Source organism: Lytechinus pictus, chromosome 5, assembly GCF_037042905.1.
Source record: "Lytechinus pictus isolate F3 Inbred chromosome 5, Lp3.0, whole genome shotgun sequence".
NCBI classification, from domain to species: Eukaryota; Metazoa; Echinodermata; class Echinoidea; order Temnopleuroida; family Toxopneustidae; genus Lytechinus; species Lytechinus pictus.
Window position 1 is genome coordinate 3,503,296 of NC_087249.1, and position 18,411 is coordinate 3,521,706.

At 34.7% G+C, this 18,411-nt stretch overlaps 1 protein-coding gene across 1 annotated transcript; it reads right to left on the bottom strand.

The window, feature by feature from the left end:
* Nucleotides 1–578: 578 nt before the first annotated feature.
* LOC129262564 (UDP-glucose 6-dehydrogenase-like) lies at nucleotides 579–17,618 on the bottom strand. Its single transcript, XM_054900695.2, has 11 exons — nucleotides 17,366–17,618; nucleotides 16,136–16,309; nucleotides 13,882–14,019; nucleotides 10,316–10,480; nucleotides 8,645–8,842; nucleotides 8,133–8,280; nucleotides 7,521–7,615; nucleotides 6,881–7,011; nucleotides 6,468–6,604; nucleotides 5,809–5,900; nucleotides 579–5,205 (listed from the first exon to the last, which is right to left on the bottom strand). Exons 2-11 carry the CDS (start codon nucleotides 16,298–16,300, stop codon nucleotides 5,044–5,046), a joined length of 1,431 nt encoding a protein of 476 aa, XP_054756670.2. The 5' UTR covers nucleotides 16,301–16,309; nucleotides 17,366–17,618; the 3' UTR covers nucleotides 579–5,043.
* Between the last annotated feature and the right edge of the window lie 793 nt (nucleotides 17,619–18,411).

An 18,411-nucleotide genomic window follows, 5' to 3' on the forward strand; every position in this document is an offset into this window, starting at 1 on the left:
CATGAGAACAAAACAAAGTATGATGTATGAATTGTGTTTGTGCATATAAATGATTGTAAATGGCGTAAGGATGCAGATAATGCATTAAAGCTGATATGGTGACTTTTTGAGATAATAAAATGCCTGTTTAAAGTTTTCCTTTATTAGAGAATAGCATGTGCATATTGCTGTATATAACTAAACATACAGGGCTTATAAATGTAACCATGTCTTGGTGATTTTTTTTTCAAAATTGTGCAACTTCCATTCTCTTTATCTACATCTTTTAATTAGAGTTGACAGGTCATTTGAGATTAGGAATATTTTCTTCCGCTCTTGGTGAAACCTTTTTTAAGCATTAAAACAACGAGAGAAAAGGACAGTATAAACTTTAATTTTAGTATTGAGAAAAAAAATCATCAGAATTTCACATGTTGTTATGGCCCTTAATTCACAAAATGTGAATAAGTCTAGTTATTACCTAATTACACCCGATTACTAGACTTATGAAGGCTTTATGAATATGGGACCAAGTGAGTGTTATAAACCTCCTCTGACCTGATAAAAAGAATATGAAATCAACATAAAAACACAGAACATTGATTGAATTCATATTTATTAATTTACAATTCATTTACCAAGGCACATGATTCATGAAATCTGATTTAAAAGATGATTCATAAAAACTGTTTCAGCAAATACATATCATCTAAAGTGGGATCAATGCAAAGGACATGCTGCCATAGTTTCTTCCTCTTCATTTCATCCCAGTACAGTCTGAATGTATGAAATAAAGCCGGAGTATAATACTGAAATTAATGAAAACAACCCTGAATACTGAAAGCAATTGGTTTTTACTGGCCAAGAATTTTGTTGTGACATGACAACAGGGAAAAAAGTAACCTACATAATATCAACCAATTCTGAGTCTTGGTAAATATTCATTTGTAGTGTGTTCTCATTCTTTTAAGAGGTACATGCCTATTACACAAGACATCAATTGCATTGCTGTCCATTTCATACATTCACTTTATTTTTAAGCATTTGTAACAATTATTAAGCTGTTTGTGAGTTAAGAGCAGTCTTTAAGAACGACGGGTGAACCTTTTTTACGCGCTAAATCACCAATGAACATTTTAATGGTGAATATCATTTACCAAAAGAAAGGATCGCCAGTCGTACTTAAAGTCACTCTTAACTTATGAACAGCTTTATGAAGCTCCAAGTCATTGGAATTCAATCTCAGTTCCACATAAAGTGCACGATCTCCACTCTCGTTCAACATTGTGGTGGAGAATGGTAAAGATACATGCTACACTTGTCTTTACAGGAAAAACATGTTGCCTCCATTTGCCATTGTAGGGTCAGTGATACTTGTACAATTGCTGCCATGAAAACTGCATTAGAGAGTAAACATGTTGCATCACTTTTGGTTCCCCTCTCCCTTTTTTAACGGAGGGGGGGGGGGGGGATCGCTGACAATCTATTCCTTCCTAGCATCACAGAACTACAAATTTAATCCAGACATGTAATAATCTTTCTTAAAATTAGTCACTGAAATACATAATTAACCACAACACAGAGTCTAAACATGTAAAATCTACGAGTTGCGCTCAATATGAAAATATCACCTTTTTCAACAGGAAAAAGCAGTGAGATGAACCTTGCCAACTTTTCATTAATAAATTCATTTTTTATATTTTACTCTTATCAATACTACCCAGAGTGCATGTAATTCAATTGAAAATGATTTCCCCAACAAATTCAATTTAGGACATAATTGGCCTCTCAGACTAATGAAATTTCAATGAATGATGTTTTCAAAACATGCACATGTTTCAGCAGGATATGTTACACTTTAAAATTTCTTTTTTATACCAAAGAAATTTATCATATTTGTACAAATATGACTTTATATAAATCTTCATTATTATAACATTGAGTATTACTATACAAGTCAGCAGAAATCAGATTTGATGAGAGAATAATCAGTCGGTAGTAAAAATTGCATAATGTACAACAAAGCATTTCTTAAAAAAAAATAAAAATGCAAACAATGTAACTCATTTTTATCAAAAATAATTCTGAAGTCATCAAAATAATTTGAGAGGGGACCCATATATTTTGCATCTGAATGTACTTGTGAATTGCAATACAATATGTACACTATGCATTCACATTTTGTGTCAAAAGAAGTACTACTTTATATGATTAATAAATAATAATATATAAATAAATGAGTCTACTTTATATTTTGTAGATTCAGCCGTTAAAAGCAATATTCAAGCATCTTACAGGTACAGTGTATAAATAGTTATTATGCTGTTTCTCATGCTATGAATAAAAATACCATGAATAATGAAAATATCTCTTAAACACACATCGGCTTGAGCTAGATCATGTGATGTTCTATTCAAATCTTTTAAATTGTTTAAACATGATTTCTATTTATCCCCCAATTATTTGTGTACCATTTGAAATTACATGTATACATATCAGCAAAGATATCTGAGTAAATACACCTGCACATAGCCTGTTAAACATAGCCAATTGGAAGTATAAAACTGAATAGGAAGTAATGAAAGACAGATACAAAAATACTGTTCAAAGTAAAACTGTGCTTAGGATGTTGCATGTAATGTTATGTAATTTCAGAGATCTCATATGTGTTACACATAGCAAATTAAAGTTATTACATAATAATGCTGAGCAGACCCTGGAAATTTAATTTTCAATCCAATATTTTCATCATCATTAATTTTTATTATTGTAATAAACATGAAGGATAGTATTAAATTTCTGGCTTTGCATGTGATGAAAATGAAACTCATGGATTTACAAACAAAATTCACCTTCATTTTATTCCATTTCAGCAGGGATACATTAACATGAAATGCATATAGTACAAAGAGTTTGAAAAGTACTCTGTTAAACAGGAACAATTATTAACAGTACCTAGGATAGCTAGAAAGGATTGACTAACACATACAGTATTAGTCAATGCAATTAACCAAATATTAAAAACTCAGGGCAACAACTTCAGCTCATATGAACTGTTCTCCCAGCCAGCAGGCCAGGCATGACATAATGTTATTACCCCTCTCCATTCTCAAAGTGCCTAAAAATAATTAATAAGGTCCTATTTTAAGTAAAATAATTTGGTATTACTCGGCCAGCGACTGAACCCTTGACCTCCCAATCGTGCAGCAGGCACTCAGCAAACTGCGCAATATAAGCTTTGATTTCAGGAGCCAAGAAAAAAGGTGTACATGTAGAATAAATTAGGTATGTATATCGTGTCATAAAAGCAGGAGGTTGATATAATCAGAAAAGTGGTACTAAAGGCAACGAGTTGCATTGGAGCAGTAACAATATCAAGAAACAAGAAAAGAAAACGAGAGAGAGTTTCAAGGTGATGCATATCCATTCTAAAGGCCTAATAAAATGATTCAGATATATTAACGTTTGGAATCAATATAAAATCCTCATGTGAATGTACATGGGATCTTAACCTGGTTGTCTAAGCATTTCAAGAAAGAAAATGCAGCATTTGGTCCCAAATTTATTTTGTCATCCTAAATCAATGTGGAAAATCATGTGGAATGATTACATTGAACGGTAAATCCACACAGTGCTACTAAAAAAACACCTCTCTTTTCTTCGAAATTTCTGTCCGAGTCCTGTTTTGCATTCAGAAAAAAAGAATATCAACAATATACGTGTACTTTTAAAATTACTCAGCAGTGATTCATAAATAATACACAATCAACTTTCAATAACAATTCAATACAATCTGGAAATGTACCTGTTACTACATGTACGTCAGGGCATGTATGTCATATGTCAAGGTGGCAAATATGAAGAGGACCTAGTTACGATAGCTACTGATCACAGAAAGTGTTATTCTAGACTGTATGGAGTAAGAGCAATCTACAGTTAAAATCAATTGTTAGATCAATGATGAAGTTTTGTGTTATGGGTCTGGATTGCAAAGCCCTTTTCAAATATGTACATGTGCAAGGTAAAAAGTAGAAAAGCTAATATAAAAATATTACTCTCTCTCGTCATTGTCTGGGAAACATACATTGATATTGTAGCATCTCATTCTTAATCAAATTGATACTATACATAAATATAAAGTATTCTCTTCTCACATGTAATTCTTTATCTTTCATATATTACATAATTCAATTTTAACATAATTTAATTACAATAAAGGCACATGAAATACAAATACACAATGTTTTATTTGGTTTTTGCATTGATTTTCTAAAGAGGAAACATCTACATTAAAAAAACTAACAGAAAGCACACTTATAGCATATCATACTGTATCATTGAGCTGGGAAAACAAGACCTTGTATATTTTGTGGAAGATACCTTTTCATTTAAAGACAAGATAATCTACTAGTATATTCTGTCTGTTCAAATCTCAGCCAACTATTAAAAAAAAAAGAAGCCAATACAATATGTCAACGGAAAACTATCCCATTTGATAGTGTTATGGGAACCGCAGGCTTTTTTTCTTTTATTTGAATTTTTTTATACAATGTCTTGTTGCCTCAGCAGCAATACATACATTACTTCAATTCAAATCATTACAAAAAAAATTGAATTCATCACTATTTCCACCCCCTCTAAAAAGTAAAATATAAATGTATGAGAAAATTATGAATATATCGTACCATCAAACCCTAGATACAAACTTCCCTCAGAGTATAATATGTTCTTAAACCAAGTCTGCATTCTACACACTATCAGCCATATTGGTGCCTTTGCTTTGTACAGTACTAGCACAAGAATATATAAATGTGGAAACCACTATAAAATGGAGTTGTATTGCATTGTACACTAATACAAAAATACACACTCAGCTAAAAATAATTTTGCAATATAACAATTCTGCATCTTAATCAACCAATGATGATAAAAATTGTACTCCATAGAAATGAAGTGGATATTAAAATTGTAATGAGTTTGTGCTATTTGGCATCTGATTGTTGATAAGAAATACAAAGTATCTTTGCATATTCACAGAGATAGAGAAAGGAATACCAACCTCATCTAAGGGGTGACAGGTAGAATACCATTCTTCCAGCTCTTACGACCTATGACCTCAACATGGAAACCAAGATTCTCAAGGCGGTCAGTGTCAAGGATGCGTCGGCCATCAAAGGCAAAGGCTGGCTTGAGCATGTCATTGTAGATACGTATGTAGTCATAATCCTGATGGAGGCAAATTGCAAAGTTAATGGTGTTAGGATAACTTTTGATCAAGAGAAGAATATTGACTGATCCCATCAAGTATTTGTTAATCTAGTTTTTTTAATAAGTTTTGTTTGATTATACAAACCAATCATTAAGACCAAGCCTAATAGGGTTATTAAAGGGGAATATAATTATTCATTTATTTCATAACTGAATTCTTGAAAACTTCTTGACTACAGAGTATTCATTAGAAGTGGTTGTTTGCTGTTTGATTCATTGTTAAACCTGAATGAATTTTGGCCCTATTTTGTGAGTAGCCTGTATTGATAGCATACCACACTTGTTATCTCACTACTGCCTAAGCAATTACTCACTTCATAACAGAATATTTCTCACAATTATCTTTAAACACTCCCTTGATACTTCGTTGGAAACAGATTGACTTCATTTATAAGTTAAAAAAAAGTAATAAATGTAACCTGATCTCAACTAAAGCAGTTTCGTTCTACAGAAATATTATTAACTGTCATCAATTCTAGCACTTTGCAACTAAACTTCAAGTCAACCCCTCCCCTCCTCATTTTTTTTTAGAAATAAAAATAATAACAAAGAGGTACTAACCTTGAATTCATCCCATTCTGTGCAAATAACTAATGCATGGGCTCCCTTCACAGCTTCATAGGGGTCAGAACAGATGGTGACAAGCTTTTCAACTGTGATATATGAGGGATATGGAAGAAGGAATTATTAATCACGACCATGATTGGCACAGTGATACATAACAAAATAATCGTCACTAGGCTTTTAAAACATTGTTTCTGAAAACTCCTAAACAAAAGAAGGTTTCCACTTATATCAACTCTCTAAAGTAAAGCTTTTTCTGAGCTTTACTACTGCTTTTTTTATCATTAAAAACAAAGTTTTAACAGCCGAACGATGATATGGATGGTATAATGGGAGGCAAGCATGGTGTCCCTGCCCGGCTGCCCCTATAACATTTCAAATACAGTAATGAAGTGAAGGGGGGGATGGTTAAGAGAAAAGAAGAAAAGGTGTAAAATAAATGTCAATGTTGCTTAACTAAACAGTAACCCTATTATTTGTTTATAAACAAATATACATGTCGTTCAATCATCCTGCGTGGGTTATCCTGCCCCTCCCCAAACAGAACGCCCTTGTATTGCCTCTGAACACTAGACATACATGTAGTTGCATAGCCCCCGATTAGTCGGGGGCTATGAGTTTTGCAAATAAGGTATTAACGTCTTAATTTTACTGACCTCTTTCAGGATCTGCAGATATACAAGGATTGGTCAGTTCACACATGATCTGAGCATGCTCAACCTGGGGGTCGTATATACTGAGTTTGGCACCCTCATCCATCAGGAATTTACTGAGGTAAATGCTGGAAGACTCTCTGGGATGAAGAAAAACAATGACACAATCTTGGTTTAATGTGACATGGTTTTACATTATAGCGCCAGTCTTCAGCTACTACCAATTCAAAAGAATACAATACAATGTATATTTCCCACATTCGGTAACTTACTGTTGCCCTTAAGCCAAAAGGGGCCACAAGTCCACTATCTTTGTTCAGTGATAATGCTCTTATCGAACAATGTCTGCTCGATTATCTTGGGAATGAATTTTCAGGTTTTCCATCTGAGAAACTGTTGCAGTATTGAAACCTTACCTTGTATCTCCTGTATCTTTCTTGAAGGCAAACCCTAGGATAGCAATCTTTTTGTCTGTCACAGTATTGAACAGACAAGCGATGATCTTATTGGCGAAACGTCTCCTTTGGAAATCATTCATATCAATAACCTAAAAGAAATATGAAAAATATATATATTGCAATAACAATAAATACCAAAATTTATTTGTGGTACAGTCATATTAAAGGAGAAATATATTGATTATGAATATGGTCTTATTATATATCAATGGAAAGGTAGTGATGAGGGGATTATCATTAGGTCATTTGAAAATAAAAAAAATAATACATAAGGTGGAAATCGCTAATTAAAAAGCGCTAAAATGCCTCTCCGAAATATGCCTCGCATCGGTCTCTGAATTGACTCGAATTTGATGACATCTATGATGGTACCAGAGACATGATTGGCTTTCCCACATCAAGCTCCACTTGCGTGCAAAACCTATTGCGAATGCTAGTGAACGTGCGATTTCTCCACACTGTCACCGAGTAGTTCGATCATGAAATGGAAAAAAACCCAGAAGTTATATCTAGATTTGGATTTCGAAAGAAGATATTGATGAGCCATAAAAAAATTAAGGAATAATGTAAAATGACAATTTTCCTAATAGCTGCTCACCTGTTGCCAGTACAGTGCTACTTCAGGTAGATTACAGGCTTCACAGAGATAAACAAGATTTAATACATCCTTTTGGAAGCAGCTGCCTCCAAAACCTAGAAATAAAAATTGATAACAATTTATCAAATGCACAAAATCTCAGAGAAAATACTCAAGTGCAAGATGACATATCAAATAGATTATCACACATAAAAAAACTATGTATTTACGTTGGTCCTGAAATGTCAAACTAAGACGGTGAAATGGCTTTTGTAATGTTGCGTCCTTGCTCTGACATCTGTGACAGCAACCAAGATGAATAGTGTTTACTCAAAAGTTAAACTTAAAACATCAATATTTTTTCTGTCTTTCTTTGTAACTTATTTCTCATGTTTCTCCATTCTCAACACATAACTTCCTTTCATTTTGTCTAAACTTTAATCAAGTTATCATATACTTTTCTCTAATGAAGAACACAACTTCAAATCAGGGCCCTCATCAAACAATTTTCTCCAATCCTTCAATAATACTTCAGTCGCAAGAAGCATTACCTTGTAACACTCCTTTCATAACGAGTTTCATGACAAAAGGTCCAATGGAGACTTAAATGTTTTCAAGAACTCATTCTCTTACCTAAACTTGCTTGTAGAAACTTTGGTCCTAACCTAGAGTCCATACCAATGGCGTGTGCAACCTCACTGACATCAGCCCCCGTTGCTTCACAGACTGCACTTATTGAGTTGATACTTGAAATCCTTTGAGCTAGGAATGCATTGGCAGCCTTAAAAGGTCAAGAGCAAATTCAACATTGAAATATTTGGCCTCTTAACTTGAATTTTCACTAGAATCAATTAAAATAAACATTTTAAGAAAAAAAAAACAATGGGGGAAAATAAGCTTAAGTTAATTCCTGTCAACAGGAAAAGAAAAATGCTGTGTGGATAGCCGAGTAATTATGATAATGAATGGGGTAATTTTTCATATTTTTTAAATTTGTGTAAAATCCCATTCATTTGAAATTTTCTGAAATCAGAACATGTATGCAATCATACTTTTCATGAATTACATGCAACATAAGACAAATGTATTGAAGAATCAGAAATAAGCTCGACATAATTGGTAGTTACATAAAAATCAGAACTTACCAATTTTGAGAGTTCTGAAGACCATGTGTTTGTTTTAATGATTCGATCCTTTGATACCCAATGTTCATAGATTGATGCTAGTTCATCTATGGCTTTGAGTCCACTGCGAGATGTATCTCCTCCAATAAGGACGCGGTCTGGTTGCAACAAATCCTTAATTGCAGAACCTTCAGCAAGGAACTCTGGATTTGAAAGGACCTGAAATTAAAGATAAATGCCAATTATGATGATCACAAACCAAATCCTAACAGAAGGTCACATTCCTAAATAGAAAATGAAAAGTTGACCAATACAAGTGGAACGCCTCTGGCAGTCTCTCCTGCATTTTAATATGCAATTCAATATGGCAGCAGTGCTGACTTTGAAAACTATTATAAAATAAGTATTCACAAAAAAAAAATCATATAATGATATCATACTTTGTTCATTGACCCTAAATGACATTTGACCTTGATCATGTGACCTTAGACTTGTAAGTGATACTTGATTACCCCGATGTCCATATTTCATAAACTATATCCATAAAAAACACAAAAATGAGTAACTGCAAGGCACTCTATCCACAAACTCTCTTTACAATGAGTTCTCGAGTATGGCTTTAAATAAAGTGGAAATCAAAACACATCTTTCAATGTGCAATCATAGTACTTGAAGATTTCTTTGAAATTTTGTTTCATGTTTTTACTGAACTTGCCAATACATGTACATGTACATACAAAAAAAAATCAAGATTGACCAGGGAATAATTTTGCTTTATACCAAAGTTGATTAGCATTTTTGGTCAAAAGAGAAAAGCTTTCAACTAGTTATGTACAGTCCTGACCAGTGGCGTACCTAGAATTTTTCACAGGGGGGGCAAAACCGTCCGCCAAAAAAGGTCTTCGATCACAAATAAAGGATTTCGTACCAGAAAAAAATTGGCAAGCCAAAAAAAAAAAAAAAAAAAAAAAAAAAAAAAAAAAAAAATCTTCGATCACAAATAAAGGATTTCGTACCAGAAAAAATTTGACAAGCAAAAAAAAAAAAAAAAAAAAAAAAAAAAAAAAAAAAAGGGTCTTCGATCACAAATAAAGGATTTCGTACCAGAAAAAAATTGGCAAGCAAAAAAAAAAAAAAAAAAAAAAAAGGTCTTCAAGTTCGTCAGGGGGGCATTGAATGTCTTAAAGCTCGTCGGGGGGGGGGAAAAAAAAAGGTTTTTCAAGCCCGTCAGGGGGGGCAAAGATACGTTTTTGCATGGGTTGTGACTCGTCAGGGGGGGCAGAGTGCCCCCCCTGCCCCCCCCCCCCGTAGGTACGCTAGTGGTCCTGACTCCTAGCTATGTACATTGTACAAACCTGCAACACATAAGACTTTTGGTGTACATGTAGCTCAGTCTTTAATAAATGTGGAGCAAATTGCGATGGGATACCAGGAAAATTATTCCTTGCAGACATATATGATGTTGGTCTAATGCAACAATTAGCAAAATTTGTTCTCAGTTTTTTTTAAGTGAATAGAATTTATCACAACCAACAAAATAATACAGTTCAAAACTCAACTAAGAACACTACAAAACTGAGCTGAAAGATAACTCTCCTGACAACAGCAACATCACTATTAGAAGCAACTCACATATAAAGTGATGGTACATTGTATGAAAAATAATATAACAAGAATTGTAAGTTTGAATACCTCGAATCTGCAGCCTGGTTTGGTATTTGCCATGAGTATTCTTTGAATACTTTGAGCAGCTTTGACAGGGACAGTGCTCTTTTCAACCACTATCTTATTAGAGGTAGCAACTTCAGCTATACGACGTGCTGCTGCCTCAATATACTTCAGATCTGCTGCTCTACCCTATGAAAGCACAATTAGAATACCAGTTTGAATTTTGCACATTGGCCTTAAAGTACAAAATAAAGCTTGTTGTACACAAGCAAATGAGAATGCAACATTCATATCACTATTAAACCACATATGTGTACAATCCAAAATGCATCGTTGCAGGTGACACTGGTTAAATGCACATTGTTGCTACAGATGCATGCTTGAATCAGTTAAGCATGCTTCTAAGGGATTTTGAATTTTGCTTGCAACAATTTGTCCCTGATTTTCATAGATTATCATGAAGGGGAAAATCATTCTTCACATTTTCCCGAACTACCAGCATTGTACAACACAAACAGCAAATATTCCTATTCATGCAATGGTGCAAGATTTTGCACTTCATTGAAAGAGAGAGACACTCTATAATTAACGCCAGCTTACACTTCATTGGTTCTTCCTTTTGTCTCGTACAGAATCTCAAACCATTGCACCATGCCTACTATTGATATTTGTTCCAGAAAAAGGATGCGCAGTGAAGAGCTGGCCCATCTATATTCTTCATTAAGATTATATTCTAGGCCCAATTGGAAGAGTTCACAAAATCAATCTTAAATATGACACGCTAGCAATGCCATAGTTAATACATGTATTTTTTAATTTAATCTAGACACTGTTCTCTTGTTTACCAAAGGCAGCATAATGTTTACTAAATATTACACTTTAGATGATATGTGTGAATTACATATATGTTGTTGCTGGCTTTCAATACTTGAGATAAGGTCCTGATGAAAAGTACAGTCACATCTGATTTGAAATAACGTTTGGTTAAACTCTGTATTTAGCAACAGCAACCCTGAATAATCCATTCAGGAACTTTATTGTGCACTTAAACCAAAATCACAGCTTATGCATCTCCCAATTATTGCTGTAGACATACACATCAATTGATTCTTTTCTTTTATAATGCTGACACTCAAAACACTAATCAATTGGTAAAATTTATGCCCAACCAAAAGTGTTCTCAGATGCTAAATTCAAAAATTATCCATCAAACAAATTATTTACTGCACTCAATACAAATTACAAATATGGTGGAAAATAATATTCTTTTTATGAGCATTTACCTTTTTGACATCCTACACTTTTCACATTCCATAAGCAACAAAAAGCATGATTTTTAATATTATTGGTAAAAAGGCTGTTCATATGTTTGAGTTTTCTCTATAAAACCCTGATCAGAAATCACACCCAAAGTTGCTAAATCACTTGAGAAATGTAAATAATAAGTGGGTGAGTTGAAGTTCGTGTACAAATATTTAAAGCTTGATTCCGCTTTTCAAACCTCAAGTTTTTTTAAAAGCTCTTGCAAATATAATACTCATACTGTCTCATACATATACTGCACCTTTATGTACAATGTATAAAAGCTACAGTATATTTGATGAATATTGACTAAATGAAGTATAAATCTGATCGCCTACTCCAATTGTACTTCAAGCAATATGACTTCTGGGAAGTATACAAGTAATTGACATTTATAGTTAAGAATTTTGTTATTCTGTCTAAACTATAAAGTTTATCCTACTTTAAAATATATCTTTGGTGAAGTGGCAAGCACCCATACTTTTTATTTTGTACATTAGATAATCATATTTGAATACCCTTAAGTGGTATATAATGCCATCCAAACATTCCACAAATTTTATTTAAAAAAAAAATTGAGCACTAGCTATCAAACTTTCTTTCATGTAGAACAATAAGCTTGATGAGGGAATTGACTATTTTCTGTCAGTATAAAACGCACCAGTCAGTCAGTAATGATGTACATGTACATTACAACCTGACAGTTATTCAATGCACATGTACCTACTGCACTAAAAGCAAGGGTCTGGATGTTCATGATAGAATTGTCCATAATGCACTCTCAACCAAATGAGTCGGAATGATCCAACTCTCCGATTTTAGGCTTGTGAGGGCAACATGACATTTTTAAGGGCTAAAAATAACAACCATCACGAGTGCTGATTATCTAAGGCCGTGTTTATGCTTCCACTTTTCATGCCAGAATCAGCGTTTCCAAACGTGATTAGTCCAAAACACGGTTGCGTCCATGCTTACTTTCATTTAAACGCTGTTTCAAAACGCCGATCGTAAACTCACAAAAATGTGCGTTTGTAAACGTCGTTTGACCAGAATCAGGCTTTCTGGGGAAGTATAAACAGAACCACGATCGTAAACGTGTTTAAATGACGTCATTTGGTACATGCTTCCGGTGAGATGAAAATCCGCGGGCAAATACATGCAGTCGCGTTGCTCCATGGTCGCATGTAATACCTCCATGGAATTACCTCTCATCTCCCTTGTTTTGCATGTGTAGTTACTATTACTAGTATTACTCTTCCAAGTTTGTCATCACAATGAACGTTGAGAGATTTACACCAAAAAACAAAAAACCTGGAACATGAGTTATAATGAGGAGACATCGCCTGATGCCCCAGTAGCATAAACAAATTTTATTATTTTGTATACTTAATATTCTTTATTTTTTCTTACTATTATCCTCACCATGGTGGAAATCATTTGGCTATATCAAGAAGCTCCATGCAATGACTGAAATATCGGAAATTGTTCGATGTTTATATAACAGTCGACGTCCCTTCCCCAAAACAACACTCGGAAAAAAAAACTTTAGAAAAAGGGCGCGCCCAATTTGACCTCGCTTTCCTGCTCAACGAAAATTACGATGCGAAGCCAGCTGGAGATCGTGATTTCGTCTCTGAAAAGTTAAGCGTAAACAGCACTCCCAGAACCACGTTTACGATCGGCGTTTTGAATCGACGTTTGAAAACGCTGATTCTGCCCTCGCAATGGAAGCATAAACACACCCTAAAACTAGTACAGGCAATTTCCTAAGCAATACCGGTAATTAAACGATCAAAGCAAATGAAGGTGATGTTACTATAAGTTTACTTCCATGACATTTACATCCTTCTTAAGATAACAGGTTTAGATTAAAAAAATCAAATGAGGCTATGCTCTAGAGCTATGTATAAACCTTTATCAACCCTTTGTCAATATTGACTTTTCTCAGTTCTATATATACAAGACTTTCCTTGGTACAATGCTTGTGAAAAGAACAGGTTTTCCCAATTTACAATAGCTTTGGATTTACGTATTGGAGCATTCGGGGCATTGGGTCATGGCATTGCATGCTATTATTGTATTATAGTCCTGAAACATACATGTACATCCTGTATAGCACTCAATCATAAATATGAGGATGGAAAGAAAACCAGGAAACACAATGTGCCCCCCCTGCACCCAATTAAAATCAAAGAATAATTTTCCTCATTAGATGAACTTTATACTACATGTTGGTGTCCTTATTTGGATTTAAGAGAATTCTTTATTAGCAAATTTCATCATCTTACCTTCCCTAATCCAAATGTCTTTGTAGGAGTGTTGACAGAAATGAATATTAGATCAGCCTCTTGGATTGCAGTATCGATGTTCGTTGAGAAGAAAAGATTTTTTCCCCTGCATTCTCTTACAACCTTTTCCAAACTAGGCTATCATTCAAAGAAAGGAGATAAGATACTTTTAATGGCTATTTACATTCATCTTGCCTTCATGGCCATGCATCTTGAACTCGCCCCATTTATGTTACTTGTGTTTCTGAAAGGAAATTTCATGAGGATTCCAAAAATGACATTAAAAATGAGGTACAGTGAACTGCTCACATTTTATGAATTAAAATGTTCAAATTTTTAGGGCCCCCAATTCACTTTATTACAGACATATTTGTTTTCTCTTTGCCCATACCATTAATTAGTTATCAGATTTGTATTGCTCAAGAAATTCCCTTTCAAACTATAAAAGGGGATGCAATAATTTCATCAAGGAAATTTTAATATGCAAATTTATGTTAATTTCAAATATCGAAAACCAAAGTTACGCATGTTTAATACCAGTGATACGACAACCCCATAGAGTTGCATGTAATGTATACTGCTTTCACCACCCCTCAACAACCTTTGTTTTATTCATTTTATCAAGAAAAATGACTCAAATTGATATGCATATATGCTTCCCTAATACAGCTTATACTCAGCTTTCAAATGACACCAATTTCATAATACATCTCCATTCAGCCAAAAAATCATGTCATAAAATGTTCCTATGGAATTTGTCCCATCTGTGTTACATCCCCAAAATATAGGCCTATAAATTAAAATTACTTAATTGAAATGAATTGTAAGAGTGTTGGATTATTATACTACTCACTTCAAGCTTTAAAATAAAACCAAAATTAAGTCTCTAACCCCCTGCATGTTATACCAAAGTTATTCATGTTTAACATATGAAATGTGACTTTCCCATAGACTTTGTGTGTACCTCTACCTCCCCCCTCAACCATCCTTGCCACTTTTTGTTCTATCAATTGCAGTGTCGCGAATTTATGTGATATTGTCCTCATTTTTTCAGACATGATAAAGTATATATTTAGCTTTAAAATGATACCAATTTCATGACAATATCTCTTGGTTCAACAATGATATTGTATGTTTAAACCGAATGAAAATTGAAAAAGCATAACAAAACCACCTTTTTGTGCTCAAGGTAGTTTCATGTATGTATGTGGTTTACAAGTATGTTTTCACTGATAACACTTGTAAATGTACATTAATATTTTAACATTATGAGTGAATTGAGCAATCTACATCAGTATTAATTTTTGAGAGATTTTATCAAAGAAAACTTAAATTACATTAATATCCATGACACTCTTTCACAATGCTTCAACTCCTTGCAACACAACCCACTGATTTTATTGCTTCACATATACCTACGTGTCTAACTATATGAAGAAACTCAAGAAAGAAATATGAAATTTCAATAAAATCTGTTTGTTTTTATCCAATAAGTATGAAAAATTGTTAAGGGAAGACACAAATATGCACAGTTAACAGACAAATTATATTAGTACAAATAAAAGGACAAAACAAATCAGAAGTCTGATACCAACATTGAATATCAAGTTTAACATGTAGACACAGTTGAGGCCTTATGATAAACAGCTCTTTACTTACAACTTACAAACACTATCAGTAAATCTATAAGGAAAGCCTGGTCATATGGAGGGTACCAGCACAATTTTGAGTTAAACTATGTACAATTATAAAGTACTATAAATTAGCAACAAAAGATGTCAGTATTCAATGTCACAGTACACTAGTGGTGTCTATTTGCTCAGCAAAGCTGACATATGCTGGCATGCCACATGTGAAAGTTTGACTGAGGTATAAAGAAATCAGACACAAGCTTTTAAATTGTAAATTTCATTGTAACACATGGAAGAAATGCCTCCATGTACATGATGTAATTCACCATTTTATTCAACTGACAGGGTGAGCACAATTCTTGTACAAGCTGACTTAGATTTACAGCAATAGTGAGAAAAACAAACAGGTGACCAACAGGCAATGTGAAATAATAAGCTACAGTACATGGAACTGCTAACAACATTTTAGTTGCAACCCCCCCCTAAAAAAACCTTGATCAGGTATAGAGACATCAAATCCAGACATTATTATTGCATGACATTCCTTTTTCTTTTTTTACAAAACATTACCCCACTAATCATCTGAACAAATACAAATCATTAAACAAATTTGAAGGTGTTACCTCGTAGATAGGCAGCTTGAAGTCTGAGGAATTCCATGCATCTACCCGAGCTTGACTCAGGTCAACGACAGTGACTGTGACCTCAGGACATTTGAGTGCAATTACGGAGCAAGTGGGACCTCCGACGTACCCTGCCCCCAAACAACATATCTTCTTGATTACCATAGTGGTTTACTGCAAAAATGAAAGCCATATAAAAATTACATTTTTACCCATGAAATTACATTTCATAGGCCTGCAGAGAAAGATTACAGTACATAACATGTGAAGTGTCATTCATAAAGACTTGTAGATTGAATGATATTGAGGCACACTTCGACCTTTGCAATTTTGTGGTCAGTATAAAATTAGAATTCTCACAATTAAACATTGAACACAGAGTGCCTATAAAAGGGCACAGAAAACGTTAATAAATAAAGAATGAGAGCTACAATTAAAAAACAAAATCATTCATTGAAAACATAGACCATCAGGCAAGGAATAACTGTAAACATGGTAAATGTTAAAATGTTTTTGCCAACAGGCAACAGCATATAAACAATAACTGCATACATGATCTGGGCCCCCCGTCTTATGAAGAGTTGCGATTGATCCAATCAATCGCAACTATGGATGGCCAGCAACGTCAACATCTACAGTATAAAATGCATGTTTGTTCAAAATATTGTCTATAAATAATGTATATTTTATGCATTCATTGTTTTCTTGAAAATTCACTGAGCTTCTCTTTGTTTACAAAGGACGGGCAAATTTCCTGTAGAAAAAATTATGTCACTGATGGATTTCCATAGAGTTAGATCTACAATTGATTGGATCAATCGTAACTCTTTGTCAAAGGAATTTGCACCAAAAAATAATGCAAGACGCTGATCTGATCTGATGACTGATGTACCGTACCGTAGCAATTCACAATTGACTTTCATCAAAATTTTGGTTGGGAAAAATGACTTGTTGTTGTTTTTATCCTTCCATTGAGTGCTGATATATCAGTCACAGCACAAAATACCAAATAGTTACAAAAATCATCAAGTTGCTATTGGCGGCTACACGAGGTTCACGAGTTGTCCGCCCAGAACCCTGCCCAGCGCCCACCAGTACCCCGTCGACCGTCGAATCCGCGGCCGACCCCGCTCCCGATCTTGCAATAAACGTTCACCAACTTCACGGCCACGTATGCAACTGACGGAAAGGGGAAAACCCCATGAAAGTTTAAAAGATTGTGGAACTTACCTCTCTTTATCTATGCAAAGTTGGGGTATTTACCATCTATTCAGGCGTACAAGTCAGAAAGAATATGTTGATATCTATGATCAGATATTTCCCAGGCAGAATTAAGTAGACCAAGTGATCGATAGGCACGGTACCACGGTGCGGTACGTCGGTAGTTTGTGAATATGAGGTTAAGATGCGGCGTTGATGGTATATATCGGCGCGCGGGTCGTGGGCGACGGCCACTCCCCTAAAACTTTTATAGTAAAAGGGCGGAGGCTTCATTCTCAGCCTAATGAATCATTAGACTAGTTATTTACAGGTGGGGTTCTTGTCTGGTTTGGTTCAATTAGCTGTATTTTATAGCGAAGGTAATAGTTCTTAGGCGGGGGGGGGGGGGCATAAGAAATCAGAAAATGCCCCCCCCCCCGGTGCGTATCCAGCATGATCTTACAAAGCATTCCATGGGCCGATTTGTCTGAGGACAATATAGTGACTCTATGATTATGCTTGTGCATGGGCCCATTCACTTCTTTGTCATACTTGATGCTGGGTAGGCCTATGGTAGTGCCCCCCATATATTTGCCTGCATGATGAGGTCCCCTCTGGTACAAATCCTGAGCTGACTGGAAGGAGAGGAAATCATGGGCAGGGGTGCATGATATGAGCTTTCAGATGGGGATCCCAGAGTGGGTAAAAGGGGCATTTGACCTAATTTTAAGGACCTTTTTACTTTTCATTTTTCTATCTTATTTTCATTTACAAAAAGAATAGTGCCACCTGGTAAATCTTGGCCCTGCCCATGGTAATTTTGGTATGATTGTCATGACCAATTGATCAAGCTTCCAGTGTTAAGAAATTACCATCAGACAGACGACAATTGTTTCTGTGATGGAGTTTGATAAAGTGCTTGTATCGATAGGCATGAAAATGAAAATATATTCCTCTACGGCAATGAAAATGCATCCTCTTTGCTACCACAGAAGTCTATATCCCCTCATTGTCCTGCAAGCTTCACCCTCTCCCCCTCTCTCTCATTTACCATTCTTAATCTGCACCCCATATAG

Coding starts and splice junctions, on each gene's coding strand:
- LOC129262564 (XM_054900695.2), bottom strand. CDS start 16,300: ATGGTAATCAAGAAGATATGTTGTTTGGGGGCAGGGTACGTCGGAGGT. Junction 10,481..13,881: donor AGACATTTGGATTAGGGAAG/GTAAGATGATGA, acceptor GTGCTTTCATAG/GGTAGAGCAGCAGATCTGAA. Junction 7,012..7,520: donor TAGCACTGTACTGGCAACAG/GTGAGCAGCTAT, acceptor TATTTCTTTTAG/GTTATTGATATGAATGATTT.